This window comes from Macrobrachium nipponense, chromosome 21, assembly GCF_015104395.2.
Source record: "Macrobrachium nipponense isolate FS-2020 chromosome 21, ASM1510439v2, whole genome shotgun sequence".
NCBI classification, from domain to species: domain Eukaryota; kingdom Metazoa; phylum Arthropoda; class Malacostraca; order Decapoda; family Palaemonidae; genus Macrobrachium; species Macrobrachium nipponense.
Genome location: NC_087212.1, coordinates 48,144,628 through 48,159,821, shown reverse-complemented (window position 1 = coordinate 48,159,821; position 15,194 = coordinate 48,144,628). Strand labels below are relative to the sequence as shown.

Here is a 15,194-nt window from a genome sequence, read left to right as displayed (position 1 = left end):
TAATGACGCAAGATTACATCAGCTTTAAACTCCATCTTCTGTTTTCTCTCTCTCTCTCTCTCTCTCTTTTTCAGTACACACATACATGCTCAAGTGCGTGGAAGCATAGATTGTTAAGACTATTATGCGTGGGTTCGTCTTTCTTTTGCTTTCTAACGCCTAACATTCCAGCTCTAGCTAAATATGTATTTCTGAACTCGGCATAAATATATATATATATATAATATTATATTATATATATATATATAATATATATATATATATATATATATATCATACATACATGCATTCGCATTTATATGTTATCTCGGTTGCTCATTAATATATTTGTCGATTTCCTAATAGAAATAATCTTATACAAAGATACATACGCACACACACTTATTTGATATATATATAGATATAGATATATATATATATATATATATATATATATATATATATATCGATATGAGTGTGCGCGTATGCATATTTGTATAAGATTAGTTCTAATAAGAAGTCGACAAAAATATTGATGAGCAACCCAGATAAGAAACATGAGCGGAAAAATCAATAGAAATAAATCGAAACCCTTCAGGATAAATCGTCTCTTAATATGCCCATACAATTGCCACAGCGCGTGGAGCAGGCGTTAGAATTATTGTAAAACCTATCGTCTCCTTCCCAATCCGCAACCTCCCACCACACCACACAACCCACCCTAGCCCTAGCCCGGAAGAATCAAGTTGAGTATATTACAAATTCCCCCTTTGTTTAATAATAATAAAATAATAATAATAATAATAATAATAATAATAATAATAATAATAATAATAATAATAATAATAATAATAATAATTTTCTTTCAGTTAAAGACCATATACCTACATGGAATATACAGCATAGACAATACACACTGTCTAGATACATGAGACAGCCTGATTTAATGATAATCGGAATATCCGTCATTACCATTAAAAAAAAAAAAAAAAAAAAAAAAAAAAAAAAAAAACTATCACATACAATAAATTTTCCAGCTAAGGACCTTAGGTGGTTACAGAAATCAGGTCCAGATGGCTAAATACGAACTAAGAGGAACAAATCGTTACGAGAATGTTCGACGGTTCTATATATGACTGTCTCTTGGAGAGGATTCGTATGGCTCAGTCACAGGATCCAAAAGCTTCGTTCGTTATTTGTGGAGACTGCAGTGCAAAGCGCAGCGAGTGGCTAAATTCAAATTCCACAGATCACCATGGCAGGTCTGCTCTTAGTTCTGTGTATCCCCCGATTTTGTTTATTAATTTGTCAAGTTGTTTCTTTTTTTTTATAAGTGATATCTTCTTTCTGTATATCCTTTACCTTCTTTGGAAGTTTGAATTTCAAGTCAATGGCCCCTGTGGGGTTGTTCCATAGGAATAGGGATCATCTGAACAACCATAACAACAACAACAACAACAACAACAACAACAATAATAATAATAATAATAATAATAATAATAATAATAATAATAATAATAATAATAATAATAATAATAATAATAATAATAATGGCGTGAGTCAATAAAATGGTGAAGAAATCAACAGTGGTGTCAGTGTGAATACGTACACTAAAAATACATATATACAAAAGAGAGTTTTCGAGAAACTACTCGATTCTCCTTCTCAGATTGAGAGGGAGAATCGAGCAGGCTCTCGAAAGCTCTCGTTTTGTATATATATATATATATATATATATATATATATATATATATATATATATATATATATATGTCTCACATATATTTATAATTGTTCACCAATAATAATAAATAGAAGAAGACGAAGAAATCCAAGTGGAGATGAAGTAAAAAGATCTAAAGGTGGAGCTTTGTTTCTTCTCATGAAAAGAAACCAAATGAACCTCAATAAAGTGTTGAAATAAAAGAAAAAAAAACGGTTATTGATAGGAATGTGGAACGGATGAGAGATACATACAGTTGGATGAGTAATAATAATGGAGAGAGAGAGAGAGAGGAGAGAGAGAGAGAGAGAGAGAGAGAGATATTTATGTTAGTAACTGAGCTGACAGAGATGTGGAATCCTTAAAACGATAACGAGACCTGGGAGTAGTATTTAATAGCCTATTCTTGATCCTTTATAACGTACTACGTATGTCATTTCATTTTGTAATTTCAGTCCGTGTATATCGAAGAACTACTCTTTATCATCAAACTTTTTTTTTGTTATCAAAGGTACAAGTCGTTGGTAAGTTGTTGGTAAGTGGTCGATTGTATGTAGGAGAACAAGTGAATTATTATTAAAACGTTTTTTTTCTTTTTTCTTTTCAGGATGAAGTGAAGGGTTCCCCTCAAGACAAATGTCTCACAATGCCAACTCGGGTCACGACCCCTACTGCACCTTAGCACCCTACCCCCCTCTCAGATTGAATTAGTTGCCCTTCTGACATACCCCAACAGATAAAGAAGACATTTACAAAGAATTCAAAACGACGCACTTTGCTTCAAATTCACTGAACTCACCGTCCTCGTCCTTTCCTTTGGGATACGCTGCATTTCTGCCTAAGCAATGTATAAAATCCCGCAACACTGTGGACTGTATTGTCATGTGTTAACCCCAACTATTAGCTTTTCGATGTAAAGTTGAACGCTGTCGTTAATAACTTTTACATATCCGACTCCAAGACCTTCGATGTTAAATGCCATTTCCATGACCGTATCGCTTCTATACAATCTGCTTTGTTTAAAGAAAGTTTATTCCTTATATTGTGTTGAATAAGCAGAAATTCCTTACTCAAGGTGACCATAGTAGTGTAAAGATAACATTACATAACTTGTAATGACACAGCATACGTAATACGAGTAAGTGCAACACCTCCGGTCTCCGCTAGGTTTTAAAACGCATAACATATAATCAAAATGTTTCTCGTTATATACAAATCTTCTTAAGGAATTAAATATTTTCTTCTATCTTTTCTCCGCCGTAAAAATAACAACTTGAAAAAAACACCCGTTTTTTTACCAGAATTCAACAGAAATTATCTTTCAAGAAAACTCGCTTGTAAAAAATCTAATGAAAAAATTTTCAACGATTCTTGGGTTAATCATTCTTCCGTCAAGAGAGCATAATATTCTAAATCAGATAAATTATGATTTACTTTATTTCTACAAAGCATAATATGTTACGCTTCTAGATCTCTCAGTTTGGCGCGTAAATATACTAATAATCACTCGTCACAGTATCAGGTTTGAAAAAGAAAGGTTGTTGGAATTTTACCCCTACCAGCTGTTCTAAAGAAAGAAAAGATCATGTCGGTCTCGTAAAAATAGATGACCTATGATAGTAGTAAAGCTAAAAGCGTGAATATGTATCTCTTCACAAAAGGGACGTTCCTGATGTAATATATAAGGTAAAAACATATGAGCATCAACATCTTCAAAGAATTCGTGGGCTTGTTTACATCGCGTCGAAGGATTAGTAGTAGTAGTTGGGACTGAACTTTGAAACGACTCCCTTGCTTTGTTCTATTTCTCCTTTGCTTGTGCTTGTTTCACGAGTCCAATTGATAACCATCATCTTCGTAGCGGAAAAGGAGAAGACGAAGAGGAAAACTCTTCATCCGCTGACCTGTAGACCTGTATGTATACTAGCCCTAAGGAGGGCGGTTCTCCCCACCAACTGACTTCAAGAACAGTCTAGGCGTCACCGCGCCTACTCAACCACCACCACGACGGACATCATAGACATCCCCGTTACCCTCAAACACCCGAAACATCCTCCCCCTTCCCCCCTCTCCCAGCATCCCCCCAATTCTCCGCTCCCACAATCCCCAAGGAGCCCAACAGCCAGGAAACCCTCCATCACTATGTCGCGCCTGGCCAGCATTAGACTCACTTCGACGGACAGCGAGTCGACCTCGCTCAGCGGCTACCAAAACTCCGGCACGTCTCAGGATTACATCGACTCGGACGTCATTATGTCGCCTCTAAGTCCCAAAAGTCCGAAAAGTCCCAAGAGTCCTGTCAGCCCGATGAGTCCCAGGTCACCGAGAGGTTCCTCGAGGCCCTGTTCGACTTCGCCTCTTGCGAGGTAAGACATACGTATAGAGAGGCCAGCTTTTCCTATCTATTTCTCGTCTCCGTATTCTTGTCTGCATCCTGCTAATGGCTATTTATTTGTTAACCTGAATACGTTTATTGCAAAGGAAGAGACTACGTTTCCCTGCTTGTTTCCTGCCTCCATCTTCTTTACATCCTGCTAGGAACGACATATTTAAAAAACTGAATTACGTTCACGGAAAAGGAAGGCTGAACAAATTCTGACCCAAAATTAACGAAACCTATTTGATTCTAGAAGCCTATGAGGTCACGGAGTTACTTGCACTCTCCTTTTGACCCATTTACTTCATACATAAATTTCCTTTAATCATTAGATTTACTTTCGCATTAAGTTAGGTACAAATCTTGTGAAATACAGTTACTATTGTTAACAGTAACCTGATCTTTCAGCAGAAATTCTCTATATCAGTGTAATTTTCTTGTGGAATAAGACCCTTCAACCGCACAAGGGAAAAACAAGTACTTGCAAGTAGTGCCTTTGAAGGCGTTTCCTCAGGAATGTCTAAAAATACGAATAGCAGCGATTTCAAAATAAAAAAGGCAACAGCATTTAGTTCAGACCAAAGTGTGTGTTTGTCTGAGTGTCCTAGCTCAGTTGAGAAAGAGAGAGTAAGAGAGAGAGAGAATTTTAAGAAGCAGAAACGAGAGACAAGGCGAGGGCGGATGTGTGGATTGTATGACCCCGGAAAACCCAACGCCAGAGGGAGAAATTGATACGAAAGAATGAAGGTGAAAGACAATGACTTTCCTGACGGGAAATTAAAACCAATATTTTCCCTTACAATTTTATTCTGTTCTTGCGTGTAAATGACAATGTTTTCACATTGTTTCTACTTTTGTACTTTCATTTTTTATACTTGGAGCTAGAAAAAGACAATGAATAACGTCAAATAAGAATTCATTTAGGCACTTGAAAACGATTTACGCCTTTTGATAACGGTAATAAATTTTTTTAACTCTTAGATTTTTTTATTTTTAACTTTATACATTTTTAAATTAATATTTCAATTTGTTAATACATTTTTGACGAATTCGTTTAGACACTTGAAACCGATTCATACCCTTCGATGATGGTATTAATTTGTAAACTTTTATATTTTTTTCATTTGTTAATTTATTTGGTCTATTCTTTCTGTATTTCCCATAACCTTCTGTTTCTTCTTTCTAATGAACACCATATTCTTTAGGAGCCTGAATTTCGAGTCAATGGCCCTTCTCATAAATAATAATAATAATAATAATAATAATAATAATAATAATAATAATAATAATAATAATAATAATAATAATAATTATAAATTATATGAATTTCCTCTAGAGAAAAAAAATCGCCTAAGTTGGAGCTGTTATTTCTCCCATCCGTTATGCGCCTTCACATAGAGTAATGTTTCTAATTTTTTTAAAAGTATTGTTTCTCCTCCCACTCTTAGAACATTGTTCAACTCGAATATTGCTTCTCCAGTTCAACTTTATTTTCTTCTTCCTCACGCAACATGATGGCAACCCTCTGTCTTTCTTTCTTACCAGTTGCTCTCTCTCTCTCTCTCTCTCTCTCTCTCTCTCTCTCTCTCTCTCCACTTCATCGTATCAATACATATATTCAACTTTATCTCTTTTTCTTCAGGCATCACGAAATAATTTCTCTCTCTCTCTCCTATCTTTGGATATGTTCACTTGCATGCACCAGGAAGGCATTTCTCTCTCTCTCTCTCTCTCTCTCTCTCTCTCTCCTTTCTATGGATATGTTCACTTACATGCACCAGAAAGGCCTCTCTCTCTCTCTCTCTCTCTCTTTTAAAAGGTTTGCAAGTCAGACGCGGCGGCTACGTTTTGACTCGGCTCTCCGCGAGAATGCTGTCGTAAGCCTTTCAGATTCGAAGGGGCCATGTTTCCGCATCTCGTCGTTTTATCTGCATCTAGTCAGCTGGTATGCAGTCTTGTAACGTTCCAAAACTAAAGCCCACCCATTTCGTTGGCACGTCGTTCGTCTAGTTGCTTTCCCTTGAATATTATGATTATTATTATTATTATTCCACTGATGCTACCATTCTTTTTATTAGAACATGCCAAAACGAGTGTCTACACCCTTTATATGCTGCTGTTATTATTATTATTATTATTATTATTATTAATTATTATTATTATTATTATTATTATTATTATTATTATTCAAATAAACTTCTATTCACACGGAACAAAACTGCAATGGCCAGTGACTTGAAATTTATGCATCCAAAGAATGTGCCGTTTATTAGAAAGAGGTTAAGTGACCCACGAAAAAGTAGTAGCTAACTATACTTTCTTTTTTTCCATCTGTCCACCCGCCTGTGGTGTTTGCGTATGGTAACACTCGTCCCGGTCTTTAGATAGTTACCACTATGTGTAAGTTTTAAGTAAATAAAAGGATATCTCGGCGTACATTTGAAACTGAAAAGTGTTTTAATAATTTACTGTATGCGAATAACACCATTAATATTCGAAATAGGCTATTGTTATTATTTTTGAATGTAAGCTGCATGTAACTATCTAAAGCCCGGGGCGCAGTGTTACCATACGCAAACACCACAGGCGGGTGGATAGTTGGAAAAAAAACCGAGTATAGTATGTATATCTAGTTACCAAGGCCATAAAAGCTAAGGGACTCACCAAAGAAGCGTAGTATATGAAGCTTTTATGTCATTTTAGTGAGATTCTTAGCTTTTATAATCTTGGTAGCTACTCCTATTTCGTGGGTCATTTAACTTTTAGCTTTTTAACTTCATAGCCTTGTAACTCCTTTGTAATGAACGCCATATTCTTTGGATGCTTGAATTTTCAAGTCAGTCGTCTTTGTAGGCTTGTTCCATATGAATAGACGTTTATTATCTGTAATAATAATAATAATAATAATAATAATAATAATAATAATAATAATAATAATAATAACAATATGTAGCTTACAAATGAAACAATTCTTCATGCATATATACATACATACATACTATATATATATATATATATATATATATATATAATATATATATATATATATAGCAAAGTTAAACACTGTATCCGTGTTCTAATATGTTGTAGGAAGCCCACTAAAATTCGGAAAAAATTGAAAGTTTTTTTATTTAAGCTGTCGGAGAGTACATTCTCTCCCTCTTTTAGAAAGAGAAATATTTCTCTTTCTGAAAGAGGGAGAGAATGTACTCTCTGAAAGCTTAAATAAAAAAACTTTCAATTTTTTCCGAATTTTAGTGGGCTTCCTACAATATATATATATATATATATATATATATATATATATATATATATATATATATATATAAGTATAAGCGACTCACTGAAGATGATTAGCTTATACACAAAGAAGCTACAGTTGACTCACTAAAATTGAGTAACTTATAAATAAATAACCAAGAAGCTAAAATCCGAGTAAGTTATAAATAAAGTAACCAAGAAGCTAAAAGGTAAGTAAGTCACTAAAAATGAGTACCATAAATAAAATACCAAGATGCTAAAGCAAAGTGACCCACTAAAATGGAGCAACTTGATAAATGATAAAAGCTAAGTGACACTAATAACACAGAAACCAAGAAGAAATAAGTTCTAGAGGAGGCATGAAAAAATACATACCAATTACAAAAAAAAAGTATGAAAAATACGTCTGAATCCGCCTCAGGAGAGGTTAGGGAATCACTTTTACCCGAGATTTCCCTGTTACTTGAAAGACTGGATTAGCTGCAGGAGGTTCTAATGAAAAGTGTCTCTCGAGGGGGGAAGGAAGGAAGAGACACATCCTCCAGATTAAGTTCCTCTGCTAAAGGAAACAGACAAAATGATGTGGTAAGAGACTAAGCCTACATAAGTATGTGGGTACTATCGGCAGCTCATAGGACATTATTGAGTATGTATGTCTAAGTCCCTTCGCTTTGCGAAAGACTTTTTTTGTGTTCTCCTTACGACTGTCATTCGTAAGTATTTCTGGTTCCTCCCATCTCCTTGGGATATCTTAGTAGAGTGGTTCTTCTTAACTAAAGGAGATGATTCAAACAGATAAGTTGAACAGATATAACAACTTTATTCTGTAACTCCATACTAGGAGATGCAGCTCGGTCGGAAGACCGATATGTTTGAAGGTTGGCACGGAACTGCCATTCTAAAGCATCACGTCGATAGCGGAACATTAGCTATCTCAACGATTCATATAAAAACATACGTAGTCCGCCGGCTCGGAAGTTACAAGTTTCCGGCGTAGGTTAACAGGTCAACCGCTTCCCATGGAAGTTGTTGTGCAAAGTTATCATTAATAATAAATGCTGATAATGTACAGAGCTAAATCAGGCTACTGCAGACAGCGCATAGCGTAATCTAGATCTGCTTTGGTCACGTAGGACCCTCCTAATGCCATGACCTCAGGTCATGGGTTTTTATTTACAGATCCTGTAAACTGAATAATGTATTTATTACATTAGGCTCGGACTGCTACCTATTCAAGCCTTGAATAAAAAAAATTACTTTAAACATTGTTTCATAGGAGCGTGCGCGTAACATACGTCTAGGTATAAACATAATAAGTGATTAAATGCATAAAAAAATTCTGTTACATACCCTTTTTGACATATTCATAAACAAAGATAAATGCATGGAAAATATAGATCCATGTTTGGTAATAATAATGATTAGGTACCCAAAATAATAAAAAGGTAAAAATCAAAAGATTAACATGTCTACATGATTAATATGATAATAGGTAACCTGATTAAGAATAATGGTTACTACAGATTATAGCATGATCATGGATAATTGTTAAAGAGTACTTGTCACTCTTTGTAATAGATAAATATAATTGTACAATGGTATAATAGTATAACTGTGTAATTGTGCACAAATGCAATATATAGGGCTGATATATTTTATTAGGTGCCCGAAAAATACCTTTAGGAATATATTAATGTATAATATTGGGCTATAATGTTTTATTAGGTGCCCGGGAGATACTTTAACTGTTCAAATGCAAAGGCGTGAGTCTTTCTTGTCCTACATTTTTGCCAGCATACGGACCGCTTTTCACACACAACACAATTCCAGACAATTCCCTAGGCAAAAACTGAAGTGGCCAGGTTCAGGCGGTCCTAAACTCAAACGACTTGAGTTTAACGGGTACGTCATCTAGACGGGCCAATACGTTTCCTTGGAGATCCTTCTGTTTACGCCTCAGCCTACGCCAAGCAAAGATGTTGACGGCGATAACCAATATGGCCGTCACGCTGAACAGGCGGCCCTAGCAAAATGTAGTAGCGAAGATTTTCTCCACCTGCATAAGTCGGTGACGCGTGGTTCATCTCAGCCAGTTGCGTCAAACGATGAGCCACCCGCGCGTTGTATGGGAGAGGTAGTGATGGGATGATTGTAGATGCCCAAGTGTAGTTCGCAAAATACGCCTTCTCACGTATTATCGTGTTGACCCCTCTGACGGTGTAGTTTGTAGATGTCCCCGTACAACCATCAGCTGCTACAAAGATAGGGGCATGGGCGGTGGTCCCATCTGGACACACTACGTTGAATCCGGCTTTATCGTAACGGATCCAGGAACCATTATTCATCCTGTAATTGAATCTATTACCGTAAAAGGGATAAAGTTTCCCCAGACAACCTTCGCTTGTATGAGAGAGAGAGCCGTTTAGCACTATGCCTAACTCACATGAATCCGTTGATATAGGATAGAATTCAAAAGAGTCAGCTGTACAAATTTTATTATTCATGGCTTCTGAACAGTGAGTTTATCTAAGTCTTTAATGACTGTAAATGATTTCTTATCAGAAGAAATCAGTACATGCCCCGTCAAATTGGATATTACTTGGACTTGAGTTTATTCGTCATGAAAGTAGGAAACGGTGCTATTTTGTATGATTGCCAAGCATCGGAAGAATCAAAAGGAATTGTGATCATAATTCTATAATTTTCAACGCTGACTGATATTAGGCTATAATAGAACTCTACTTTATGGGCGTCTAATAAAGGAATATAACCTAGTTTCTCCCGTCCGTTTTCTAAAGTTAACGTCAGATCTTTAATAGGCATGAGGTGAGGAGATAACACACCCTTTGTTGCTAACGTAATCGTTTCTACGTAATCTTTTGACTTTTCAATAAAATGTGATATTTTCACACGGATATGATCTATTTTCGAACTATAGTAAGCTAATGTAGCCAGCAAATGTTGAACTTCCATGACCTGATCGATATTATTTGAATGTTCATTTACGATACTCATTATTTGATTAATTGAAGATAACTGGCTGCGAAGTTCGGACAAAGCCAATTCGGTTTTGTGTTGCAAAAACTCAATTCTTTTATTTTGATTATTTATCTTAAGGCGATTTGAAATTCCTAAGCCTAGATTCGCAACTGATCCTAAGATGTTTAGTCCAGCCAGAATAAGCGGGTTGCGGCGTTCGAGAGTATTGTGCCGCACAGACCACATCAGCAGGTCACGAGCAAGTTCTTCTGCCTCGGCCGGTTATTTTGTATGTCATAAGACAACATTTCCGCGACGCTTAGTGTTTGAGCTAGCGAAATCTCTGAGTTAGCATGAAAAATTACGTTCGTGCATTTCCTTAAGCGAAATAAGCAAACCTCATCAGGTCATTCTTTAATAAGTTAAGGACGTCATCTTCAGGCAAAAATATTGCATGCATATCTACTTCTATAACAATATTACTTGACACGATGAATACATCATCTATTCTCTCGATAATCGAGCCATGATTAAATTCTATTTCTTTCGTCCTAGCGCTCTTTCCATACAACAAAGATGTCTGAATACACAATATCACTCCTAACAATAACAGATTCATTTTTTGAAACCTGCAATGAGTAAAACATATGTAATAACTCGCGTAAAAGAATAGGTTACATACAAATATGATTAATAGATATATATATAAATTATTATACAAGTTTCATAAATACAACCATTTTTTTCCCTCACTCCATCTACCTTTCTTTAGATTCTGATATGTGCCAATGGAACTATTCTCACATCAGTGGGTTTGGATACATTTTGAACCCTAAATCTATTGGCCGTTAAATTTTCTAAAATGTTAAACGGGCCTTCAAACTTAGGTGTCAGTTTATAATTTAAACCTTTACGTACGTATTCTTGTATGTATACCTGATCGCCCACGGCATATGTTCTAGTTGGCTTAGCTATTTTATCATGATTTTTTTTCATTATTATTTGTGCTTCTTCTAGATTCTTACGAAGTATATTATATCGACTTATGCTTGCATCCATAACATCCTTTAGAGGATTTGATAAATTAGTTGTAGGCGTTAAGATGTGGAAAGGCGTTCTAGCCGGGATACCGTACAGTGCCTCGTGCGGTGTCATTTTAATAGACACATGATACGAGTGATTAAGTGTGCTTAGTACCGCAGGTATGGCAATGTCCCAGTTGGGGTCTGCCCCCCCTAAGGTGACCCTTAAAATGTTTTAAAACCTTTACGATTTGCCCTTTCCACTAGCCCATTAGACTCTGGTGATAGATCATGGTATTGATTTTCTTTATACAAAGGAATTCGCACAAGGAGTTAAGGAAATGATTATTGAACTCCCCGCCCGAGTCTGATATAATGATGTGTGGAATTCCATGTTTACAAATGTAGCACTCGTAAAACTTCCTAGCGCACTCGACCCGGGTTTTTGTTTTAAGCGCTATAAGTTCTGTATATCGAGTCAAAGCATCTATAATTACTAGGAGGTGCTTTATTTCCTCTGTCTGACTCGTAAAATCCGTGTTAATAAATCTAAATGTACTCTTTCAAAGGGTTGATTTGGCACGGGGTAAGCCCCTAGGCTGACAGGTGTCTTCGTGTGCCCTTTGTATTCTTGACAAGTGCGACAATTTGCTATGTGCTTTTTTATATCTGTAAGCATCGTATGCCAATAAAATAAGGATTTGGCTTTCTGTGACATCAAGGAATAACCCGGGTGTCCATGCAGTGGATTTTCATGCAACCATTTTAAGACAGTGGGTATGAGTGAGATAGGTACCACCACCTGGTTGTTATTCAACTGCGGTGTGTTGCGGGTTTTCCTCGTCACGGATCTACACAGGAATATTATCCCTTATGATATAATTCTGCTGCTTATACTTTATGTATTCCTTTTCCTTCGGATTTCCGTTTTAACGCAATGAGGATTTTTTCTATTTGCGGATCTTTTCTTTGTTCTGTCTGTAATAGTTCAGCACTCCAGCCCAGATCTTCCTGTTCAGATATAGTTTTAACAATGGGCGTGGAGGTTGAGATATCTATTAATTTTTCAGCTAATGGCTCGGTACAAGATGAAGAGGGGTTGCGTGATAATGCGTCAGCAAATGGATATTTGCTTTCCAGGTAAATACCCGATCCTCGCTGCCAACAAAGTCATGAATGATCATGTTGCCCCACCGAGTTCCGCTTTGGGGGCCTTGGTGGAAACCCCTCTAAAAAAGCCCTTTTTTAAAAGAAAGTTCGGGTTAGGGGGCCCTTTATGATCAGTGAGAACCTTGACGGGATAACCGTATATTATGAATTTAAAATGCACGAGTGAATTAACAATAGCGAGCCCTTCCTTGTCTATTACTGCATATTTACTTTCGGAAGGTCTCAGTTTACGTGAATAAAAAGCTATAGGGAAAAACTGTTTATCATATTGTTGAAGCAATACCCCACCTACTCCTAGGTCTGAGGCGTCTGTTGCTATGAAAAATTCCTTACCGAAGTCAGGAAATTTCAAGATAGGAGAACTACACAGTTCATCTTTCAATTTATCGAACGCCTGTTGATGAATTTCAGACCATATGAAAATCTACGGCCCTTTTTTATAAGATCGGTTAGGGGAGCGGCTATGATTGAGTAGTTGCGTATAAAGCGGCGATAGTAGCCGCTACAGCCTAAATATTGCTGTATTCCATTTGACGTTAGTTAGGTAATCGGAAAGTTACGGATAGCCGACACCTTATCATGGACGACTTTAAGACCTTCACTAGAAAACCGTGAAACCTAAATAGACTAGTTCTGTTTTAAAAAATTCACGCTTATTCTTATCTTTACCCTTAAATTATGCTGCTTAGTCTTTGTAGCACTAACTCTAATTTACGTAAATGTTCTTCTAATGTGTTTGGAAAAGATTACTAGGTCGTCCATGTAGGCATGTAGGATATCTCCTAACAAGTCTCTAAACACATGTTTATCATACGAGTAAAAGTTAATGGGAGCGCAACGTAAACCAAAAGGCATACGCAAAAATTCATAATGTCCCTGATGAATCCCGGGTTTAGTAGGTACCCTACGCTAGTGAAATATTTGTTCTGACCTAGTAGGGATAGGATATCATCGGTACATGGTACTGGGAATCTGTCAGGGATTGTTTCTTCATTTAAACGACGAAAATCGACGCATATCCGCCAAGTTCGATCTTTTTTTCGGTACTACTATTAACGGAAAATTATAAGGGCTGTTTGATTTCCTAATGACTCCTTCTTTTAGCATTTTATCTACTTCCTCTGTTATCTCATTCTGAAATTTCATAGGAAGTCGGTACGAAGGTACATAGATTACTTTCTGTTTGTCCTTGAGCCTTATTTGATGCTCGATGACATCCGTTTTTCCTAAGGTTCCATCCGTAGTGGAAAAAACATCATGATATTTAGTTAAAAGTTTCAAAAATTTCTGCTGAATTTCTTCTTCTTGAATGTCCTTACTGATTTTGTTCTTTATAGATTGCAAAAGGGATTCATCCGCAACTGATTGATCGTGATTTATCTCAGCTACGGTAAGAATGCGATGTTTATAACTTCGGCATCCAGGATATGTTGATTTTGTGGATTACTAAAGTGGTATTCAAATGATTACAGACTTCGATGTTACATTGTTGTTGTGAGCCGACTGTATAAATGGCTTGTGTGACGGATAATCCGTATGTTTTCAGAGTTTCGGAAAGGATTAATGTTTCAGATCCTGGCAAGGTTCTCTTTACACGCACTAATATGTTCGAAGTTACGTTAGGCTCGAGAGTTTGCGTGCAAGCTGATATTACGGGTGAGCGAGAGTTCTGTTGGGTTGCCTGTATTATTTCTTGGTTCATGAGACAGGTGATTGGTTCTGTAATGTAAGTGACAACTCTGTCTGTCTCTTTATTATCTAAAACTGATTTTAGGGTATTAGAAGACTTATAGAATTTCCCTTTGATATACACGCCGTGTTTTGCAGGTGCTAAGATAATATTTTGAGTGCCCATAGACGGGTATCCGATAATTACTGCGGGATACATATTAATGTTTTGTACAACGATAAAGGTATCCGCAAACGTGCGCTTACCGACCTTGTACTGTACATGAGTCACTCCTACAACATTTAATTCATTATTCCCTATGCCTGAGAGCCTTATTCCGGACTTCTCTATAGGGAAATTTGAAAAGAGTAAATGATGAGTCCTTAAATCCATGATATTACGTGGACTACCAGAATCAAAGAACAAAGTGAATTACTTATGGTCCAAATTTACTGCATGTAAGGTTGGTCGCAACTCGTTGTTTTGACTAATAATTGCATGAATTTGTTGCAAATCTACGGGAACCTGCACAGATTTTTTGGATTCGGCCGTGTGTTTCATAGGAAAATCAATTGCCTCACAATGATCTGATAAATGATTAAACTGATTATTTGATACAAAAGATGTTGATATTGATGACCCAACATCGCCCTCTCCCCCCTTGGAGTGAACTACGTGGTATTTGTTTTGTTTATCACACCTTGAAAATTCGCTTGCCCTTGCGAGTTCTGGCTAGACGGCCCAGGAACAGAGGTACCTGAAGCACGATTTGTTTTGTTTCTGTTGTTGTGCAGAATTTCCGTTTGGTTGTTTTCTTCTTATAGTACTGAGGAACCCTTCTTTTTATTTGCACTGGCAACTGGTTGCGTGTTTGTAGCATTCTGCTGTTGATTCCTCGAGTAGCAACGGTTATATGAATGAGTTGAACTATTGTGTATTGAACAAAAACGCGTCTGACAGTCTGAAATCATGTGACCTGGTCGTTTACAGTTATAACAAACCATCCCTGCAACT

General features: G+C 36.6%; 1 protein-coding gene across 2 annotated transcripts in view; it reads left to right on the top strand.

Moving 5' to 3' along the window:
• The window catches only part of LOC135198017 (uncharacterized), a 271,907-nt gene that overhangs the window by 196,196 nt on the left and 60,517 nt on the right, over positions 1–15,194 (top strand). For both annotated transcript variants that reach the window (XM_064225370.1, XM_064225368.1), the window contains one exon: positions 2,310–4,068. In XM_064225370.1, the coding sequence (XP_064081440.1) occupies positions 3,845–4,068 (224 nt within the window). In that variant the 5' untranslated portion in view covers positions 2,310–3,844. The remainder of the gene's footprint in view (positions 1–2,309; positions 4,069–15,194) is intronic.